A 21,774-nucleotide genomic window follows, 5' to 3' on the forward strand; every position below is an offset into this window, starting at 1 on the left:
CCCCCTCCACGGACTGGCTTGGGGTCACTCCCTCACATTGCCCGTTGTGTGCTCACTCCTATCCAATTAAAGCCAAACTAGTCCACGGCCGTATCATTGCTACCTACGCTACCTTCATCGGCACTAAACCGCTGATCAGCAGTAAGAACAGCAATAACAGTGGTGACAGCGGAGTCAACGGCATTGTGAGCCTCTTCAGGGTGGAGGGGTCAACACCATCGGTTGACGCCAGTCAACATCATCCGTCGTCATCCAACGCACCTGCTGGCCTAAAGAGTTATCTGTTACTCGAGAGGAGTCACAGGTAATACGCTGACGGTTCGTGGTCGTACAACGTTAGAATTTGCGGTCCAGGGTCACAAGCTGTCCGCAAAATTCTTAGTCGTAGATAGTATTGTTTTCCCTGGTGACCTGCTCATAGGGTTCAAAACCATGGCAGACCTTAGGATCCGCTTAGATCCAGCTGAGTGGAAAGCAGAATTCAACGGAGTGGATGTGCCCTTCTGGGGCGTGCGCTTAGGATCCACTTCGTGCTACTCTGTCTCAGAGTATGTACAGTGCCTGGAATCGTTGGAAACCGGTGGTTTCCATAGCACATTCTCCCCGGGGTCGGTCTCTTGTCCTGATCGACCTCGTAGTAGAGCTCGTTGCCCGTCACCTCCTGGCCATCAGCGCTTAGTTACCAGTGAAACCCAGTCTGGGGACGCCCAGTCTAACCTTCACTCTAACTCTGACGCTATTGTAGAGAACAGCAGTTGTCAAGCCGCAGTATCCCTGTCGGCAGGCGACTGTCTGACTCGTGTCATGGCATCAGCGAGCAGAGTTACTGCTTGTACAAAGTATGACGTCACTTTGTCAGCTAACTCGCTCACTCCTGTTACGGTGTACGTGAGCAGAGCTTTTGAAGGAGACCATGTGCTGGTTGACAACGACACGTGCCGAGTCAAGGGCCTCTCCCTTGAACCATCCTTGCACACAGTGCAACATGGTAAGTTGCAAGTCCTTGTTGTCAACATGCATAGTCGAGAATTTCCCCTGCGGAAGAATACCTCACTTGTCGACCTTGTCAGATTCCCTCTCCCGGTGAGAGTGGAGGGTGAAGCCCCAGCTGACTTCCTCATGAGTGCAGTTCTCCCAGGCGAGTCTGCTACTGACTCTTCCAACACCCAGCCAGTGCAGGAAGATGATCTAGCTTTGACAGACTATCCTGAAGAGGTCCCAAAACTTCTCCAGGTTCTCAATCGTGCACGTTCTGCAGTTGCACTAGATGGTGAGTCAATGGGTTTGACCCCACTGATCTCTCACCGTATTCCACTTGACAAAGGTACTAAACCCATTTACGTACCTGCGTATCGCCTGCCACATGCGCAAAGAGTCTTCACCGAAGAACTCATTACACGGATGCTCCGTGATGGAGTTATTGAGGAGTCCACTTCCCCGTGGAATGCTCCCCTTATTCTGGTCCCCAAGAAGGACGGAACCTGGCGCCCTGTTATCGATTACAGGAAACTGAATGCATGTACCATCCCAGACCGCTTTCCGTTGCCAGTTCTGAACGACCTGTTGCAGAACATCGGCGATAATAAGGTCTTTTCAACTCTTGATCTTCTTCAAGGGTTCTGGCAGATCCCCCTCGATAAAGAGAGCAAAGAGTTGACAGCTTTCTCTACTCCAACTGGTCATTACCAGTTCAGGAGGATGCCCTTCAGCTTGGGCGGAAGCCCCATCACGTTTAGTCGTTTGATGACAACAATTTTCCGTACCCTCCTAGGTGGCACGCTCATGGTCTACCTGGATGATCTCATAGTCATGTCGCAAGATGTCCCGTCACATCTTGAGAATCTTGACAGGCTATTGGACAGGCTAGCTCAGGCAAACCTTAAGGTAAAGCTCTCCAAATGTCATTTCTTCCGGAAGGAAATAAAATTTCTGGGTCACGTAGTGACTCAGAATGGCATAAAGACGGACGAGTCTAAAATCTCGGCCGTGCAGAAATTCCCCAGACCCATGACGGCGGATGCAGTCCGGTCCTTCATAGGCCTGGCGGGTTTCTACCGCACCTTTATCGCAGGTTTCTCCACCATTGCTGCACCCCTGACACGCTTACTCAAGAAGGATGCCCCTTTTGAGTGGACGTGTGATCAGGAATGAGCTTTTGTCATTCTTAAGAACAAGTTAACATCAGCCCCAACCTTTCGATTCCCTGATTTCACCAAGGCATTTACCTTGACGACTGATGCCAGCAAAGTTGGCATCGGTGCAGTCTTGTCACAGGAATCTAATGGTAAGCAACAGCCTATTGCCTATGCTAGCCGTGTCCTTACTAAAGCAGAAGTCAATTATTCAGTGACAGAGCTAGAAGCTTTAGCCATTGTATGGGCCCTGAGTCATTTTCGGGATATCATCTATCATTATCCTATCAAGATTTACACAGATCATTTACCCTTATTGGCCCTTTTTGCGAATAAGAACCTCTCGGGAAAGCATGCTCGGTGGTCGCTCACGTTCAATGACTACAACCCTGAAATTTGCTATGTCCCAGGTAAGCAAAATGTTGTAGCTGATGCCCTGTCGAGGCATATAGCATTCGTGAGTGTCGGTAACTCGTTCTCTGTTGAGGATCTCGAGCGAGCCCAACGACAGGACCCTGTGTGGTCTCCAGTCCTTCGTTTCCTGACCAAGGAGGACGTTGACTTACAGGTCAAGTCTCCCATTCCACTGAAGGATTTAGTGGTCAACCAAGGAGTACTGTGCCGTGTTGCACAGCTGGTGGACCCCGGTAGAACCATATACCAACTGGTGATACCAGAGTCCATGATACCAGCTACTCTTAGGTTGATCCACGATGTCCCAGGTGTAGCGCACCCCGGGAAGGACAGCAGTATCAAACGGGCACGAGTGAAATATTTCTGGCCTAAGACGGCAGCGGACATTGCCAAGCATGTACACCAGTGTGTTGTTTGCCTACAGCACAAGGGTACCATTACAGGTCCTAACCCCATTCTAAAGTATCCCATTACAAAGGAGCCCTGGGAGAGAACTTCTGTCGACCTGTTGACGAACTTCTCGACCTCGGAGAAGGGAAATAAGCACCTGCTTGTAATGGTAGATAACTTGACGCGGTACAGTGAATTAGTACCCATTCCTGATAAAACCGCCGAAATGGTCGCTAGTGCTTTCCATGAGCATGTTGTTCTTCGTCATACTTGCCCACGTGTCCTTCTGTCAGACAATGGGTCTGAGTTTATAAATGGCATAATGCAGGATCTTTGCTCCAGATTCAACATTCACCAAGCGCCAGTAGCTCCACGCCACCCTGCGAGTAATGGTCTTGCTGAACGTACAAATCGCAAAGTCCTGGAGGTGCTCAGGGTAACCGTTAACCCAAGTTGTACTACATGGGATGAGGCTATCCCAGATGTTCAGTGTACATTAAATTCCTCCCTCAACAGCTCGATCAGTGAGACACCTCATTTTGCTTTGTATGGCTATGACAAGCGCTTACCATATGAAATTCTATTTGCTCCACCTAGACCTACTTATGATACTGATAACCCCAGTGTAGTAAAGATGAGGACAACGCAGCTTGTCTTCCAGCGGGTACGAGAGAACCTTAACAAAGCTACTGATAGGTTCACGTTGGAGCGTAATGCCCGCGCCAAGGAAAGCAAAGTGGAACCAGGTTGCAAAGTTATGTTGCTCAACCCAGCGCAGACCCCAGGTATGCACAAACTTGTCCCAAAATTTGTGGGTCCTTACCGTGTCCTACGACAGCTCCTTGGCAATAAGTTCGAGGTGAGGGAGATTGCTACGGGAACTATCAAGGAAGCCCACCTTGATTACATGAAGTATGTGGACCATGTGCAGGCCGAAGCAGAGCTGGAATCGCATGCTTTGCAATGCCACAATCAGACTAATGCTAGGGACAACCCGTCTATCCCTTCTCCCACTACTACTGGTACGGAAGACGGCCCAGTAAGGCTCCATACTTATGGCCTGCGACCCAGGACAACAATACATTTCTGTGACATTGACGTACCTACTGACTTGTCTGACTCCTACGCTAGTTATGCTAATTGTTTGCTTGCAGAAATGGGTATAAATGCACATACATTGTATAGCTAGTCGATAATGGAGTCAGGGTGGACAACATCATGTAATTATGTAAATACTTTTAGAAGGGTACCCAGAGTGTAATGAATTCCATGGATATAGTATTATTGTAGGTATGTGCACCCAGTGTTTTTATATAAAAAAAAAGAGCCTGTATTACGGTCAGGGCAGTGCTGCCCTCTGAGTCACATGTCACACCTTAGGAAATGCTACTGTCAGTCATTGTTTGCAGATGTGAAGGTGCAACATCGTTCGTAGACGAGTGGTCAACTGATGTTCAGCCCTGCGGACAACCTGTATATAGAAGATTTTAGTTCCGGTGCTGACGTCTCCGGACTCTCTCCTCGATGAAACAGCGCAGGCAAACCAGTTTTCTCTTCCCCTGGATGGGAGAGTTTCTTTGCCTGTTGCATTTTTATGTCCATTTTTGATTTACTAGTGAGTGAAAGCCAGTCCCTCTCTGGGGTAGCTAGTGTAAGTAATTCCTTTATACCTGTGGGCCCACCAGTATTGTCGCGTCGGGACTATGTGAGGTGCATGGCCGAGCAAATGTAGACAGCCTGTACTGTCAGAACACACAGCTTAGCCGTCTGCTCTGACTAGTTCATATTTCGCGGCATTTAGGTGCTGCCCTCTGTAGGCTCACTCAGGTCAGTGGGAGGCTGAGCCCATCCACCCTCACTCCTAGGCCGACCCTCTTGATAGACACAAGTGCTCCCCCTCCACGGACTGGCTTGCGGTCACTCCCTCACACTGCCCGTTGTGTACTCACTCCTATCCAATTAAAGCCAAACTAGTCCACGGCCATATCATTGCTACCTACGCTACCTTCATCGGCACTAAACCGCTGATCAGCAGTAAGAACAGCAATAACATCTGGACCCTATTTGGAAATTGGCATCTTTTGAAATTTGTGTGAAACTGGCAAAATTACCAATTTCTGACCACTTTATTAGATAGTTGAACTTGGTAAATGGGTGGTTTCTTGTGCTCATTCGATAGAAAAAATGGAGTTCTAGCGAAATAGTTATGACTTTTGCCGACTAGTACACTGGAATTGGTCAAAATTAAGGCTCAAAGTGGGCAAAATCGCTGATGCATAAACATCTTCGAGAGCACTAACTTTGCGAGAGCATAATTCCCTAAGTTTTCCATCAAATTTCATACTTTTGGTGTCATTATGATCGGCAAAAGATTCTCTATCATTTCATAAGAAAAAAAAATCCCCCCCCCAAAAAAAAAAATTTCGACCCTGAGAATAAGTTTAGGAAAGGGCCTCTCGACCCTGAAAGGGTTAATATACTAGGACACTCTCAATTACCTAAAATCTTATCTTAGTGGTAGACACCAGTATGTATACACAAATGGCATGACCTCCAATACTCAGCCTGTAGTTACTGGAGTGGCACAGGGAAGTGTCCTAGGTTCTCTACTCTTTCTTATTCACAGCAATGCCCTCCCAAATGCACTGCAACTCCTTAAATCAGTTCTATTCACAGATGACATCACATACATCTCCTCCCACCCAAACCTGGTTATACTTAGTAACACTGTAAATAGCGAGCTACACAAAATATCAAACCGGATGACAAACAACAAACTTACTCTCAATATAGACAAAATCTACTTCATGCTTTTTGAAGACAGTGTATTAAATATCTAGCTAAACATATCAATAAATGGTTCACCCATTACAAGACACAATGAGGGCAAATTTCTAGGTCTAGGTTTAGGTCTAAGTTTACAAAACAGTAGGTATCCTTTCCAAGATACAATACTATGTACCCCAAAGGGCCCTCCTTACTTTATATCACTCTCTAATATACCCTTACCTCACCTATGTTATTTGTGTTTGGGGATCTACCATGGCCAATCACTTTAAACCTTTAATAACCCAACAAAAAGTGGCGGTGTGGATGATCACAAACTCCAGCGCCAGACAACACATCCCACCACTCTTCAAAAGTTTGAACTTACTTAATATACAAAATATACACATTACTGTGCCTACTATATATAGAGAACCTTAAACTCCAGTATCAACCCTCCACTCAAACTTCTCCTAGATAGCTTCAACAGAACACACAGGCATAACACAAGTCACAAAAGACTTTTTGACATCCCTCATGTCCATCTCACACTATGCAAAAATGTAATGCACATAAAGGGTCCAAAGTTCCGGAACACTTTGCCTGAAACAGCAAGAGGTCCCCTACCCACAAATCAATTTAGGACTATACACAAAAGTCATCTCATCTCTCAATAGCAACCATGCCCACACTATGCTAATCTTTAACCAAATTTAAAGCAACTTTCCCAAATATTTTATTATCCCTTAACTATTAAGCCATTATTACAAACTTAAAAATGTATGTTTGTATCATTAATTATACTACCTCATATTAACCCTTAAACTGTCCAAACGTAGATCTACGTTTTTTTCAACATTTGAAAGTATGTAAAAAACGTAGAGCTTCCTTTTTTTTTTTTACATTTGAAAACGTGTAAAAAAAACTTTGACCTACGTTTTTTTTTGTTATACGTATTTGAAAATATGTAAAAAAACGTAGATGAACTTTTGGAGCACTACGCATGTGAATGTAGCTCTTTTTGGAGAGTTTAAGGGTTAATAATAGAGTAAAATACTGAATATATGTATTCTACCACTCTTCACCTGTCTAGACTAAAGTAGTCTATAAGCATTAGATTAAGTCTGCCCGAAATGCCTTGGCATGAAAGTGGCTTTCTTTGTACCATTCAAATTATGAACTGTAAACGCACATTGTAACCTTAGCAAAGAAATACAATTTCATTTTTATTTTATTTTATAATATAGTACAGTGGACCCTCGCCTAACGAACGCATCGCATAACATTAAATCCGCCTAGTGATACATTTTAACGCAAAAATTTTGCCTCGGCTAGTGCTAAAAAAATCGCCCAACGTGATTCATTCCATTCGAGACGCGTCCACGTGTGGCCTGAGCACGCCTCACTTGTCCCGTGGGTGCCAGTGTTTACAAGCCAGACACCACGGTCACATCCAAACATACAATCGGAACATTTCGTATTATCACAGCGTTTTTAGTGATTGCACCTGCAAAATAAGTCACAATGGGCCCCAAGAAAGCTTCTAGTGCCAACCCTACAGCAAAAAGGGTGAGAATTACTATGGATATGAAGAAAGAGATCATTGCTAAGTATGAAAGTGGAGTGCGTGTCTCCGAGCTGGCCAGGTTGTACACAAAACCCCAATCAACCATTGCTACTATTGTGGCCAAGCAAACGGCAATCAAGGAAGCTGTTCTTGCCAAAGGTGCAACTTTGTTTTCGAAACAGAGATCGCAAGTGATAGAAGATGTTGAGAGACTGTTATTGGTGTGGACAAACGGAAAACAGATAGCAGGAGATAGCATCTCTCAAGCCATCATATGTGAAAAGGCTAGGAAGTTGCAAGACGATTTAATTAGAAAAATGCCTGCAACTAGTGGTGATGTGAGTGAATTAAAGGCCAGCAAAGGTTGGTTTGAGAGATTTAAGAATCGTAGTGGCATACAAAGTATGATAAGGCATGGTGAGGCTGCCAGTTTGGACCAAAAAGCAGCTGAAAAATATGTGAAGGAATTAAAGGAGTACATAGACAGTGAAGAATTGAAACCTGAACAAGTGTTTAATTGTGACGAAACAGGCCTGTTTTGGAAGAAAATGCCAAGCAGGATCTACATTACTCAGGAGGAAAAGGCACTCCCAGGACATAAGCCTATGAAAGACAGGCTTACTCTGTTGATGTGAACTAATGCAAGTGGTGATTGCAAAGTGAAGCCTTTATTGGTGCATCACTCTGAAACTACCAGTGTTCAGGAAAAACGATGTCCTCAAGGCTAATTTGTGTGTGATGGGGAGGGCAAACAGTAAGGCATGGGTCACTAGAGAACTTTTCTATGACTGGTTACACCATGCATTTGCCCCCACTGTGAAAAATTACCTCCTGGAAAATAAATTGGACCTTAAGTGCCTCCTGGTATTAGACAATGCTCCTGGTCATCCTTCAGACGTGGCAGAGCGACTTTCTGGGGACATGAGCTTCATTAAGGTCAAGTTTTTGCCTCCTAATACCACTCCTCTCCTGCAGCCCATGGACTAGCAGGTCACTGCAAACTTCAAATAACTCTACACAAAAGCTATGTTTGAAAGGTGCTTTGTAGTGACCTCAGAAACTCAATTGACTCTAAGAGAGTTTTGGAGAGATCACTTTAGCATCCTCAATTGTGTAAACATTATAGGTAAGGCTTGGGAGGAAGTAACTAAGAGGACCTTGAACTCTGCTTGGAAGAAACTGTGGCCAGATTGTGTAGACAAAAGGGATTTTGAAGGATTTGAGGCTAACCCTGAGAAGCCTATGCCAGTTGTGGAATGAACTGTGGCACTGGAGAAGTCCTTGGGATTGGAGGTTAGTGGGGAGGATGTGGAAGAGTTGGTGGAGGAGGACAATGAAGAACTAACCACTGATGAGCTGCAAGATCATCTTCAACAGCAAGAGGCCACACCTGAGGAAACTACTTCGGAGGAGGGGATAGAGAAATTGAGGAAGTTGCCTACTTCAAAGATTAGGGAAATGTGTGCAATGTGGCTTAAAGTGCAAACCTTTTTTGATGAAAATCACCCTCACACAGCTATTGCAAGCCGTGCTGGTGACTATTACACTGACAATGTTGTGAAACACTTTAGGAATGTCATAAAGGAATGGGAGGTACAGGCCTCTATGGACAGTATATTGTGCGACAGAGGTCCAGTGACTCTCAAGCTGGTCCTAGTGGCATTAAAAGAAGAAGGGAAGTAACTCCGGAAAAGGACTTGACATCTCAAGTCCTAATGGGAGGGGATTCCCCTTCTAAACATTAACATCATCCACACTCTCCCCTCCTCCCATCCCATCAATCATCACCAGATCTTCAATAAAGGTAAGTGTCATGTAATTGTACATGTCTTCTTCAGTTTGTGTGTATTAAAATTAATATTTCATGTGGTAAAAAATTTTTTTTTTCATACTTTGGGGTGTCAGGAACGGATTAATTTGATTTCCATTATTTCTTATGGGGAAAATTAATTCAGCTAACGATAATTTCGCCTAAAGTTGAATTCTCAGGAACGGATTAATATCGTTAGGCGAGGGTCCACTGTACATCACTTTATAAACCCAAAGAGACATTGTATCAATGGGTAAATGGCACATAGTATACACTCCAGTACCAAATCAAGACCAGAAAAAGTGCACAGGTTTACAACAAGACTAGTCCCAGAGTTAAGGAATGAGTTATGAGGAGAGACTAAAGGAGATAAGCTTGATAACATTAGAGGACAGAATTTACTGAAAGGTGTTTCAGTAAATTCTGAAAGGTGTTTATTACAAAAGAAGCTTTGTAAAATCAGTGCACAAGAAGAAAAATGCTTCCATTCTTTTAAATTTCACTGTAATCATGTTAACAGTGCTATTCATAAGACAGTTGGGAAAAGAAGAAATTTGAGCCTGGGAAACCCACTGAGAATAATTCTGAAATAATTCTATGGTTGATTTTTAATTCTGTGGCCATGTATCTGACTCCTAGGTAGTAGGTTGGTAGACAGCAACCGCCCACGGAGGCACTACCATCACTACCATCTTGCCAAGTGAGTGTAAAACGAAAGCCTGTAATTGTTTTACATGATGGTAGGATTGGTGGTGTCTTTTTTCTGTCTCATAAACATGCAAGATTTCAGGTACGTCTTGCTACTTCTACTTACACTTAGGTCACACTACACATATACAAGCATATATATACACACACCCCTCTGGGTTTTCTGCTATTTTCTTTCTAGTTCTTGTTCTTGTTTATTTCCTCTTATCTCCATGGGGAAGTGGAACAGAATTCTTCCTCCGTAAGCCATGCGTGTTGTAAGAGGCGACTAAAATGCCGGGAGCAAGGGCCTAGTAACCCCTTCTCCTGTATAAATTACTAAATTTAAAAAGAGAAACTTTTGTTATTCTTTTTGGGCCACCCTGCCTTGGTGGGATATGGCCAGTTTGTTGAAAGATGATGATGTATCTGACCAAAGAAAACAGGTGCCATATGGTGCATAGCCCCAAAATTAAGTACTAGCCATATACAATTGTAATTTTATATACATTTGGGGAGATTGTTTTTTTTTTTTTTAAATATGTTGGCCGTTTCCCACCGAGGCAGGGCGAACCACAAAGAAAGAAAAAAGTTTCATCATCATTCAACACTTTCACCATCATTCATACATAATCACTGTCTTTGAAGAGGTGCTCAGATATGACAGTTTAGATGTCACTCCAAACAGCCAATATCCCATACCCCTCCTTTAAAGTGCAAGCATTGTACTTCCCATCTCCAGGACTCAAGTTCTGTTAACTGGTTTCCTTGAATCCCTTCACAAAATATTACCTTGCTCACACTCCAACAGCTCTTCAGATTGCAAAAACCATTCATCTCCATTCATTCCTATCTAATACACTTATGCAGAATTATCTTATTTTGTATTTTTAACTGAGTTGTTCTTGGATCATATGTATCAATAAATTAACCAATAAATTAACAATGATGTGTTCTAATGAACTATAATAAATACAGGAACTAAAAACAATAACCTAAAACTCCAACAGACTTATTCAATTTTTCAAATAGCTGAACACAGTTCCATCCTCTTTGTGATGGATAATAGTTTATTATACTGTGAGAAATAGCAGTAATGTAGTGAGGTTGGCCAGATCTCTGTGAACATTTTTCTCTGTGAGTGCCTGTATTCTTTATGCGAGGGGAACTCTGAATACAGTACCATTAGTTAAGACTACAAAAATCAAAAAGCTTTAGAATTTTCAAAATACGTACTGTACTATAAGCAAATTGCAAAAGCCATTTTTGTTATTTATTGTTTATGATGGATAAGCTGGTTTAAAAAACAACAAGAAAGACAGAAAGAGGAGGTAGGCCTAAGGACTGACAGGATCTGTATGTGTAAGATGATAATAAAAAAATAATACAGCCTCTCCTCACTTAACGACAGAGTTCTGTTCCTAAGACCACATCGTTAAACGAATTCGTTGCTAAGCGTGGAGCATACTATAATGGTAGTGAGTTTGTATCAACCATCTCTGATATTGTTTTAATGCCACCTCTGCACCATTTATAACATTTCTGGTATATTTTTAAATGTTTATACAGTAGTGCACTGTATATATTGAAATAAACAAAATAGTGGAAATCAGCTCTAATATACATTATTTAGGCATGAATACTGGTCAGAGAGCCCGTCATAAGTCCAAGGCATCGGTAAATGAGTACATCGTTAAGTGAGGAGAGGCTGTAATAATTGCTGCATCATGAAGGCAATGGAAGCAAACAAAATAATAGAGTGTGTGTATGTCTTGTTGATCCTGATGCAAATGAACATTCAATTGTGCATACAGATTTTCATTCAGGGAAGACTAAAAGATCCCCAAAACACAAGGACAATCCTTGATGATGAATGCCATTAAGCCCAGAGAATCTACTTGCTAAATCAGAAAAATATACCTGGTCCAAATAGTCTAGTTTGAATAAGACCAAGAAGCACCAAAAATTTCAGCAAGTTCAATATACAGTGGACCCCCGGATAACGATCAGCTCCCAACTCGACCAATTATGTAAGTTTATTTTTGTAAGTGCATTTGTAGGCGTATTTTTAGGGGTCTGAAATGGACTAATCTAATTCACAATATTTCTTATGGGAACAAATTCGGTCTATAACGGCACCCAAACAGACTTCTGGATTGAAATAATATCATTATGCGGGGGTCCACTGTACTATGACATTCAGATTTAGGGAGGCAACCTGGTGTTTCCATGACATACAGCATCATTAGATGAATGTAGAAAGAAAAAATCCTGACACTAACTTTGTATTTTCCTTGATCACACCCGCAGGTAGATGCCTCCATTGTGTAAGACATAGGAATGTTGAACTGTCTCCACACTGCCACACGTGCCGTGGATTCCCTTGCTCGTTCTATTAAAAAGTGGCAGTCACGAAGGGAAAATGTCTTCATGTACTTTTGAGCAAGTTGTGGCAAAAGCTGAAAATGAAAATAATGTACTACTGTATTAAGAAAAGCATGACTACTAGCACATAAATATTGTATGAAATAAAAAAATTAAAAAAATCACAATAAAACATGAAATATACAGCAAAAAAATATACAGAAAACCAGAAGATGTATAGTACAATGCTGTATAGACACAACTATGTACAGGATAAAAGAAATAACATGTACAGTAATTTTAAATTCACCTTATGCATTGACAGCCCAATGTTAGAAATATTTCATAAAAGTGATTTTTTTATTAGCCTACCATGAAATCAGGATTATCAGGCAAATCCTTGTCCCCTGGCCACCATGACTGCATACGTGAACATCCATACATAAACACGTTCTTCTGCCGTGAGTGACCATGTAAGTCACAAAACACACGAACCTTAAGTTTTGCTATTGTTGTCAGGTAGTCCAACAAAGCCTGTAAGACGACAACACTCACAATAACATTGTACGTACTTCTTTTACAGTGCTATGAATGGCTATAGAGTACTGTAGAGTACCTCTAACAATACACTGCTTGGCTATAATGTACCTCTTTTTAAAGTTCACTAATTAGTTATACTGTACCTGTTTTATAGTGGCTAATGCACTTTTATAGTGTAGTGACTGGCTATAGTGTACCTTTTTTAGTTTACTGATTAACTATAGAGTAATTTTTTTACAGTGCACTGATTAACTATAGTATCCCTGTTTTACAATGTTGTGATTAACCATAGGGTACATTTTTCACAGTGCACATACTGGTTAGTGTAAAGCTTTTGTAGTGCTCTGACTGGCTAGTGTACCTCTTTTATAGTGTTCTGATTAGCTAGTGTTTATCTTGTATACTCCACTAATTGACTATAACATATCTTTTACAGTGAACAAATGGGTTATAGTGTACCTCTTTTACAGTACTGACTGGCTGTAGTGTACCTCTTTAACAGTGCTGACTAGCTGTAGTGTACCTCCTTTACAGTGCTGACTGGCTATAGTGTACCTCTTTTAGTGCTGATTGGCTATACTGTGGTTCTTCTGGTGTGCTGACTGACTATAGTGCACTTCTTCTGATAAGCCAATTGGCTAATAATGTTCCGATTTGTTATAGGGTGCCTCTTAATGCTGACTGGTTATAGTGTCCTTGTAATGTGTTGATTTGCTATAATGTCCCTCTTCTAGTGTGTTGATCTGCTATAGTGTCCCTCTTCTAGGAATAGGAATAGCATTAAAAAAAAAAACTGGCTTTCTCCAAGATAACAACATTGTTCTTTAAAAATTATGGTATTAGTTACCTATAAGAACAAATAGGAAATTACAATTTATAATTGCACTGACAGCATCAGTAACCTATATTTCCACTCTCAATGGGTGAGGAGACACTCATCTGGAAAGGATGGAAGAGAGAAAAAAAAAAAAACAGAAATTCAGAGCTTAGTCAAAAAGAATGCATTGTATGTAGATGAATAGTTCTGAGAACTAACAAGTTGATAAATTAGACACATGTGCAACAATTGGGTATCTTTAATGAGGAAACATTTTGCCAAACAGTGGCTTCATCAGTCCTTTGTATGGACTAATGAAGCCATTGTGTGGCGAAATGTTTCCTTGTTAACCCTTTCAGGAATAACAAAAAAGGCACAATACCGTGACTGGAACGATACACAAATAACCCGCACATAAAAGAGAGAAGCTTACGACGACGTTTCAGTCCGACTTGGACCATTGACAAAGTCAATGACTTTGTCAATGGTCCAAGTCGGACCAAAACGTCGTCGTAAGCTTCTCTCTTTTATGTGCGGGTTATTTGTGTATTAACCCTTTCAGGGTTGGCGCCATACTAGTACGGCTTGCACGCCAGGGTTGGTGCCGTACTAGTACGCATAAATTCTAGCGCCTTCAAATCTAGTGAGAGAACTCTGGTAGGCCTACATATGAAAGAATGGGTCTATGTGGCCAGTGTGCACAGTATAAAAAAATTCCTGTAGCACACAGTGCATAATGAGAGAAAAAACTCCGACCGTGTTTTTGGTTTAAAACAGCAACTTTGCAGTGTATTTTCATATGGTATTTATGGCTGTATTCTAGTTTTCCTGGTCTCATTTTATAGAATGGAAGACATATTACGGAAATTGAGATGATTTTGATTGGTTTCACAATGAAAAGTACCTTGAAATTGAGTTCAAATTAACAGAAATGTTCGATTTTTGCCAAAGTTCAAAAGTAAACAAATCATGCCATGCGTCCAATACACATCAACTGGTGAGTCTAATATTCTTTCACAAGTGCGCTGATATTATTTATACCATTTCTACACTAATGCAGTAGTCTGCATAACAGTAAATCTTCTATTTTTTGTGAGAATAGAAATTCAAAGTGGAAAGCAAAAGAAATATAACAGAGGCCTGGGGACGTGACTAATGAACAGAGGAAATGTTATTTTAGTGCCAGGAATGTCTGTCTTGTTTACTCTGGACCTTATTTGGAAATTGGCATCTTTTGAAATTTGTGTAAAATTGGCAAAATTACCAATTTCTGACCACTTTATTGGATAGTTCAAATCGGTAAATGGGTAGTTTCTTGTACTCATTTGATAGAAAAAATAGAGTTCTAGCAAAATAGGTGTGATTTCTGTCGACTGGTACATTGGAATTGGCCGAAAATAGGGCGAGAGCATAATTCCGTAAGTTTTCTATCAAATTTCATACTTTTGGTGTCATTATGACCAGGAAAAGATTCTCTATCATTTCATAAGAAAAAAAATTTTTTTTTTTGTTTTTTCCAAAAAATTTTCAACACTAAGAATAATTTTAGGAGAGGGCCTGCCGACCCTGAAAGGGTTAACCCTTTCAGGGTCGGCAGGCCCTCTCCTAAAATTATTCTTAGTGTTGAAAATTTTTTGGAAAAAAAAAAAAAAAAATTTTCTTATGAAATGATAGAGAATCTTTTCCTGGTCATAATGACAAGGGTAACTGAGCCAGCGTTCCCACAATGCTATGCAGGCGCCTAGATTTTTTGTTTATGGCGCACACCCACCACGCAGACCCGTTCGGGACGGACCCTGAAAGGGTTAACCCTTTCAGGGTCCGTCCCGTAGATCTACGGCTTCACGTTGAGTGTCCAAACCGTAGATTTACGCCAAAATTCTAGTGCCGTCAAATTTAGTGCGAAAGCGCTCATAGGCCTACATGTGAGAGAATGGGTCTGCGTGGTGGGTGTGCGCCATAAACAAAAAATCTAGGCGCCCGCATAGCATTGTGGGAACGCTGGCTCAGTTACCCTTGTTCACCATGTCTCGTCGCAAGTCAGCTCTCACTCCCCAGAAAATTGGGACTCTCCTCTTCCTATCTGATAGTTCTGACACTGATGGAAGTGGAAATGAAGACAAATTCTATGGCTTTGATCAGTTAGTGACCGAAAGGAATGATCAGGATATTGATAATAGTGCAGAAAACCCTGACGATCCTCAACCTTCTACCTCTGATGTGGGCACTCGTGACTCATGGTCGGTTGTACCTCAATGCAAGAGTTAGTTTAATATGTTTATTATGCACCCCATACCCATCCTGTGGGCGGTAGTCAAAAGATTACAGAGGTACATAATTGGTCCAGGGACTGGACTCCAAAGTTTTGATAGCTGAGCAAGTTACAGAGGTAATGAACTCACAATTTACAAAGGTAATGAACTCACAATTTACAAAGGTAATGAACTCCAGGTAGGTCTAGTCACAATTATGACACGTTACAAAGGTATTTACAGATTACAGAGGTACATAATGGGTCCAGGGACTTGGCCCCAAAGTTTTGTTAGCTGAACTACGTACAAAGGTAATGAATCCTGTAAGAATGGTTACTTACGTTTATACATGGGTACAAACATGAACAAATTCCAGAGTAATGAGCAATTCACACTTCCACACACGGTCACAACTGTAATAAGTTATTGGTGCAAATGATGATTGTTGAGTCACACACACACACACATACATAAACTCGTACACACACACACACACACACACACACAAACACAGATAGATAACTGCTGCAGCATATGGGCGCCTGGCAAACCTGAGAACAGCATTCCGATACCTTAGTAAGGAATCATTCAAGACACTGTACACCGTGTATGTCAGGCCCATACTGGAGTATGCAGCACCTGTTTGGAACCCGCACTTGATAAAGCACGTCAAGAAACTAGAGAAAGTACAAAGGTTTGCGACAAGGTTAGTTCCAGAGCTAAGGGGAATGTCCTATGAAGAAAGATTAAGGGAAATCGGCCTGACCACACTGGAGGACAGGAGGGTCAGGGGAGACATGATAACGACATATAAAATACTGCGTGGAATAGACAAGGTGGACAAAGACAGGATGTTCCAGGGAGGGGACACAGAAACAAGAGGCCACAATTGGAAGTTGAAGACACAAATGAGTCAGAGAGATAGTAGGAAGTATTTCTTCAGTCATAGAGTTGTAAGGCAGTGGAATAGCCTAGAAAATGACGTAGTGGAGGCAAGAACCATACACAGTTTTAAGACGAGGTTTGATCAAGCTCATGGAGCGGGGAGAGAGAGGGCCTAGTAGCAACCGGTGAAGAGGCGGGGCCAGGAGCTAGGACTCGACCCCTGCAACCACAAATAGGTGAGTACAAATAGGTGAGTACACACACACACACACACACACACACACACACAACAGAGCAATGGTGGACACACTTGCTGAGGTGGCAAGAAGAGCTCACTCCAGCAGAGCAAAGTAGCTGGTTATGGGAGATTTCAACCACAGGGAGATTGACTGGGAAAACCTGGAGCCACATGGGGGTCCCGAAACATGGAGAGCCAAGATGTTGGACGTGGTACTGGAAAACCTCATGCACCAACATGTTAAGAACACTACCAGAGTGAGAGGGGAGGATGAACCAGCAAGATTGGACCTTGTGTTCACCCTGGGCAGCTCAGACATTGAGGACATCAAGTATGAGAGTCCCTTAGGAGCTAGCGACCACGTGGTTCTGTGCTTTGAATACATAGTAGAGCTGCAAGTGGAGAGAGTAACAGGAGTTGAATGGGAAAAGCCTGACTATAAAAGAGGGGACTACATAGGGTTGAAGAACTTCCTGCGGGAGGTTCCGTGGCACAGAGAACTGGCAAGAAAGCCAGTAAACGAAATGATGGAATATGTAACAACAAAATGCAAGGCGGCAGAGGAAAGGTTTATTCCCAAGGGCAACAGAAACAATGGGAAGACCAGAACGAGCCCCTGGTTTACCCGACGGTGTAAGGAGGCAAAAACCAAGTGCAATAGAGAATGGAAAAAGTACAGAAGGCAGAGAACACACGAAAATAGGGAGATCAGTCGCAGAGCCAGGAACGAGTACGCACAGGTAAGGAGGGAGGCCCAGTGACAGTATGAAAATGACATAGCATCGAGAATCAAGACTGACCCGAAACTGTTGTATAGCCACATCAGGAGGAAGACAACAGTCAAAGACCAGGTGATCAGATTAAGGACAGAAGGTGGAGAACTCACAAGAAATGATCAGGAGGTATGTGAGGAGCTAAACAGGAGATTTAAAGAAGTTTTTACAGTAGAGACAGGAAGGGCTGTGGGAAGACAGCACAGAAGGGAACATCAAGAGGGAATATACCAACAAGTGTTGGATGACACATGAACAACCGAGGAGGAGGTGAAGAAGCTCCTAAGCGACCTTGATACCTCAAAGGCGATGGGACTGGACAACATCTCCCCATGGGTCCTTAGAGAAGGAGCAGAGATGCTGTGCGTGCCTCTAACCACAATCTTCAACACATCCCTTGAAACTGGGCAACTACCTGAGAAATGGAAGACAGCAAATGTAGTCCCCATATTTAAGAAAGGAAACAGAAACGAGGCGCTAAACTACAGACCTGTGTCTCTGACATGTATTGTGTGCAAAGTCATGGAGAAGATTATCAGGAGGAGAGTGGTCGAACACCTGGAACAGAACAAGATTATAAATGAAAACCAGCATGGGTTCATGGAAGGCAAATCTTGTATCACAAACCTCCTGGAGTTTTATGACAAGGTAACAGAAGTAAGACACGAGAGAGAGGGGTGGGTAGATTGCATTTTCCTAGACTGCAGGAAGGCCTTTGACACAATTCCCCACAAGAGATTAGTGCAGAAGCTGGAGGATCAGGGGCATGTAACAGGGAGGGCACTGCAATGGATCAGGGAATACCTGACAGGGAGGCAGCAATGAGTCATGGTACGTGAAGAGGTATCACAGTGGGCGCCTGTGACGAGCGGGGTCCCACAGGGGTCAGTTCTAGGACCCGTGCTATTTTTGATATATGTGAACGACATGTTGGAAGTAATAGACTCTGAAGTGTCCCTATTCGCAGATGATGTGAAGTTGATGAGAAGAATTAAATCGGATGAGGCAGGACTGCAAAGAGACCTGGACAGGCTGGACATGTGGTCCAGAAACTGGCTTCTCGAATTCAATCCTGCCAAATGCAAAGTCATGACGATCGGGGAGAGGCAAAGAAGACCGCAGACAGAGTATAGGCTAGGTGGACAAAGACTACAGACCTCACTCAGGGAGAAAGACCTCAGGGTGACCATAACACCAAGCACGTCACCGGAGGCACACATCAACCAAATAACTGCTGCAGCATACGGGCGCCTTGCAAACCTGAGAATAGCGTTCCGATACCTTAATAAGGAATTGTTCAAGACACTGTACGCTGTGTATGTTAGGCCCATACTGGAGTATGCAGCACCAGTCTGGAACCCACACCTGGTCAAGCACGTCAAGAAGTTAGAGAAAGTACAAAGGTTTGCAACAGGGCTAGTCCCAGAGCTCAGGGAAATGTCATACGAGGAAAGGTTGAGGGAACTTGAACTGACGACACTGGAGGACAGAAGGGTCAGGGGAGACATGATAATGACATACAAGATACTGCGGGGAATAGACAAGGTGGACAGAGATAGGATGTTCCAGAGAGGGAACACAGGAACAAGGGGTCACAACTGGAAGTGGAAGACTCAGACGAGTCACAGGGATGTTAGGAAGTATTTCTTCAGTCATAGAGTCGTCAGGAAGTGGAATAGCCTAGCAAGTGAAGTAGTGGAGGCAGGAACCATACATAGTTTTAAGAAGAGGTATGATAAAGCTCAGGAAGCAGAGAGACAGAGGACCTAGTAGCGATCAGTGAAGAGGCAGGGCCAGGAGCTGAGTCTCGACCCCTGCAACCACAATTAGGTGAGTACAATTAGGTGAGTACACACACACACACACACACACACACACTCATACACACACACTCATACACATACACACACATAAACACACACACACACACACACACACACACACACACACACACACACACACACACACACACACACACACACACACACACACACACACACACACACACACACTCACACTCACACACACACACACACATTTATTTATTTATTTATTTATTTATTTATTTATTTATAATTTGAGCACACATACAGAGGTACAAAAAAATACAGATAAGAGCAGCATGCCAAAGCCACTTATACTATGCATAGCATTACGGGCTGGCTTAAAATTAACTTAAGATTAACTAAGCAATGATGAAATCAGTGAAAAACATTAATGTAAACAGATTACTATAAAGCACAAGTGAGTATTACAAAGACAGGTCATATGGTTGCATGCATTGTTGTAAATTCAGTAGAATGGAGTATTCTGTTAGGTAGTGTATTTAAAAAATAATAAAGTTAGATTGGGTTTTAGGTTTAACATTTATGTGATATAATTGTGAGAAACATTTAAGATATACAATTTATAAGGTTCAGTTATTCAGTATTTATTTGGTTTTGGGTGAGTAAGTGATCTTTGAGAAGAGACTTGAATTTATAGACAGGTAGTGTTTCTTTTATATTTACAGGTAATGAATTCCAGATTTTAGGGCCTTTTATGTGCATTGAGTTTTTGCATAGCGTGAGATGGACACGAGGAATATCAAAGAGTGATCTGTGCCTTGTGTTATGGTCATGTGTTCTGTTGAGGTTGGCAAGGAGATGTTTGAGGGGAGGGTTAATATCAGAGTTGAGTGTTCTATGTATGTAATAGGTGCAGTAATAAGTATGGATGTTTTGTATGGTGAGTAGGTTGAGTGTATTGAATATTGGTGGAGTGTGCTGCCTGTAGTGAGAATTTGTTATCATTCTAACTGCAGCCTTTTGTTGGGTAATTAGTGGTCTGAGATGGTTACTTGTTGTTGAGCCCCATGCACAAATTCCATAGGTGAGATAGGGGTAAATAAGAGAGTGATATAGGGCCAGGAGGGCTGACTGTGGAGCATAGTACCGTATCTTCGATAGTATGCCTACAGTCTTGGAAATTTTCTTAGAAATTTGTTGTATATGTGTATGAAATTTGAGTCTATTATCAAGGTGGATTCCTAAGAATTTTCCCTCTGTTAGCTTTGTGATAGGTGATCCGTTTATCATTATGTTAAGAGGGACATCTGTAGCTCTGTTACCAAACTGAATGAAGTAGGTTTTGTCAATGTTTAGTGTAAGTTTGATAGTACTCATCCAGGTAGATATTTTCTGTAATTCGGTATTTACAGTATTGGCTAGCGTGACTGGGCTCGGGTGGGAGAAGACGTATGTTGTGTCATCAGCAAATAGTGTGGGTTTGAGTAATTGCGAAGCATTTGGTAGGTCATTTATGTATAGGAGAAAGAGAAGAGGGCCAAGGACACTTCCCTGTGGGACACCAACTGTAATTGGTTGTGCAGAAGAGTTTGCCCCATTTGCGTACACATATTGGCTTCTGTTGCTGAGGTATGACTTGAGGTAGTTGAGGGAGTGCCCTCTTATACCATAGTGTGACAATTTTACGTGGAGCAAGTCATGGTCAACTGTATCAAAAGCTTTACGTAAGTCAATGAAGATCCCCAGTGGGACTTCTTTTTTCTCTATTGCAGTGTATATATGTTCTAGCATGTGTATAATAGCATCATTAGTATTTTTATTAGGCCTGAATCCAAATTGGCAGGGGTTGAGTATGTTTTGGGAGATAAGGTAGGAGTAGATTCGTTTATGAATTAATTTTTCGAAGATTTTTGAGAGAGGGTGTAAGTTGGATATTGGCCTATAGTTATTCAACTCTGTTTGGTCTCCTCCTTTGTGGATTGGGGTGACCCTTGCTATTTTGAGTACTGTAGGGAAGGTGGAGGATTCAATGGATTTGTTAAAGAGTGTTGCAATGATTGGTGATAGCACTTATGACACTTTTTTGTATATAAAGGGTGGTAAGGTATTTAAATCTCCTGCCTTGTTTTTTAGTGCGTTGATAATAAGGGAGACTTCGTATGGGTTAGTTGGAGCTAGGAACAGTGTGTTCGGGTAGTTGCCGGTGAGGTAGTCATTTGGTGGGGTATCTGAGCTTGGGATTTTATTGGCACGGTTTTGTCCTATAGTGGAGAAGAAATCATTGAGTCTGTTTGCTGTTTCTGTTGGTGGGAGTTGGGGTTCATCTGATTTTGCTAATTTTATTTCGCTATT

At 42.2% G+C, this 21,774-nt stretch overlaps 1 protein-coding gene across 1 annotated transcript in view; it reads right to left on the bottom strand.

Moving 5' to 3' along the window:
- LOC128686064 (cytosolic carboxypeptidase 1-like) overlaps positions 1–21,774 on the bottom strand; it is a 224,920-nt gene that overhangs the window by 32,681 nt on the left and 170,465 nt on the right. Inside the window, exons 13-14 of the mRNA XM_070080124.1 lie at positions 12,503–12,664; positions 12,049–12,225 (exon numbers count right to left, since the gene is read on the bottom strand). Of these exons, the coding sequence (XP_069936225.1) occupies positions 12,049–12,225; positions 12,503–12,664 (339 nt within the window). The remainder of the gene's footprint in view (positions 1–12,048; positions 12,226–12,502; positions 12,665–21,774) is intronic.

Source organism: Cherax quadricarinatus, unplaced genomic scaffold (assembly GCF_038502225.1).
Source record: "Cherax quadricarinatus isolate ZL_2023a unplaced genomic scaffold, ASM3850222v1 Contig157, whole genome shotgun sequence".
Taxonomy (NCBI): domain Eukaryota; kingdom Metazoa; phylum Arthropoda; class Malacostraca; order Decapoda; family Parastacidae; genus Cherax; species Cherax quadricarinatus.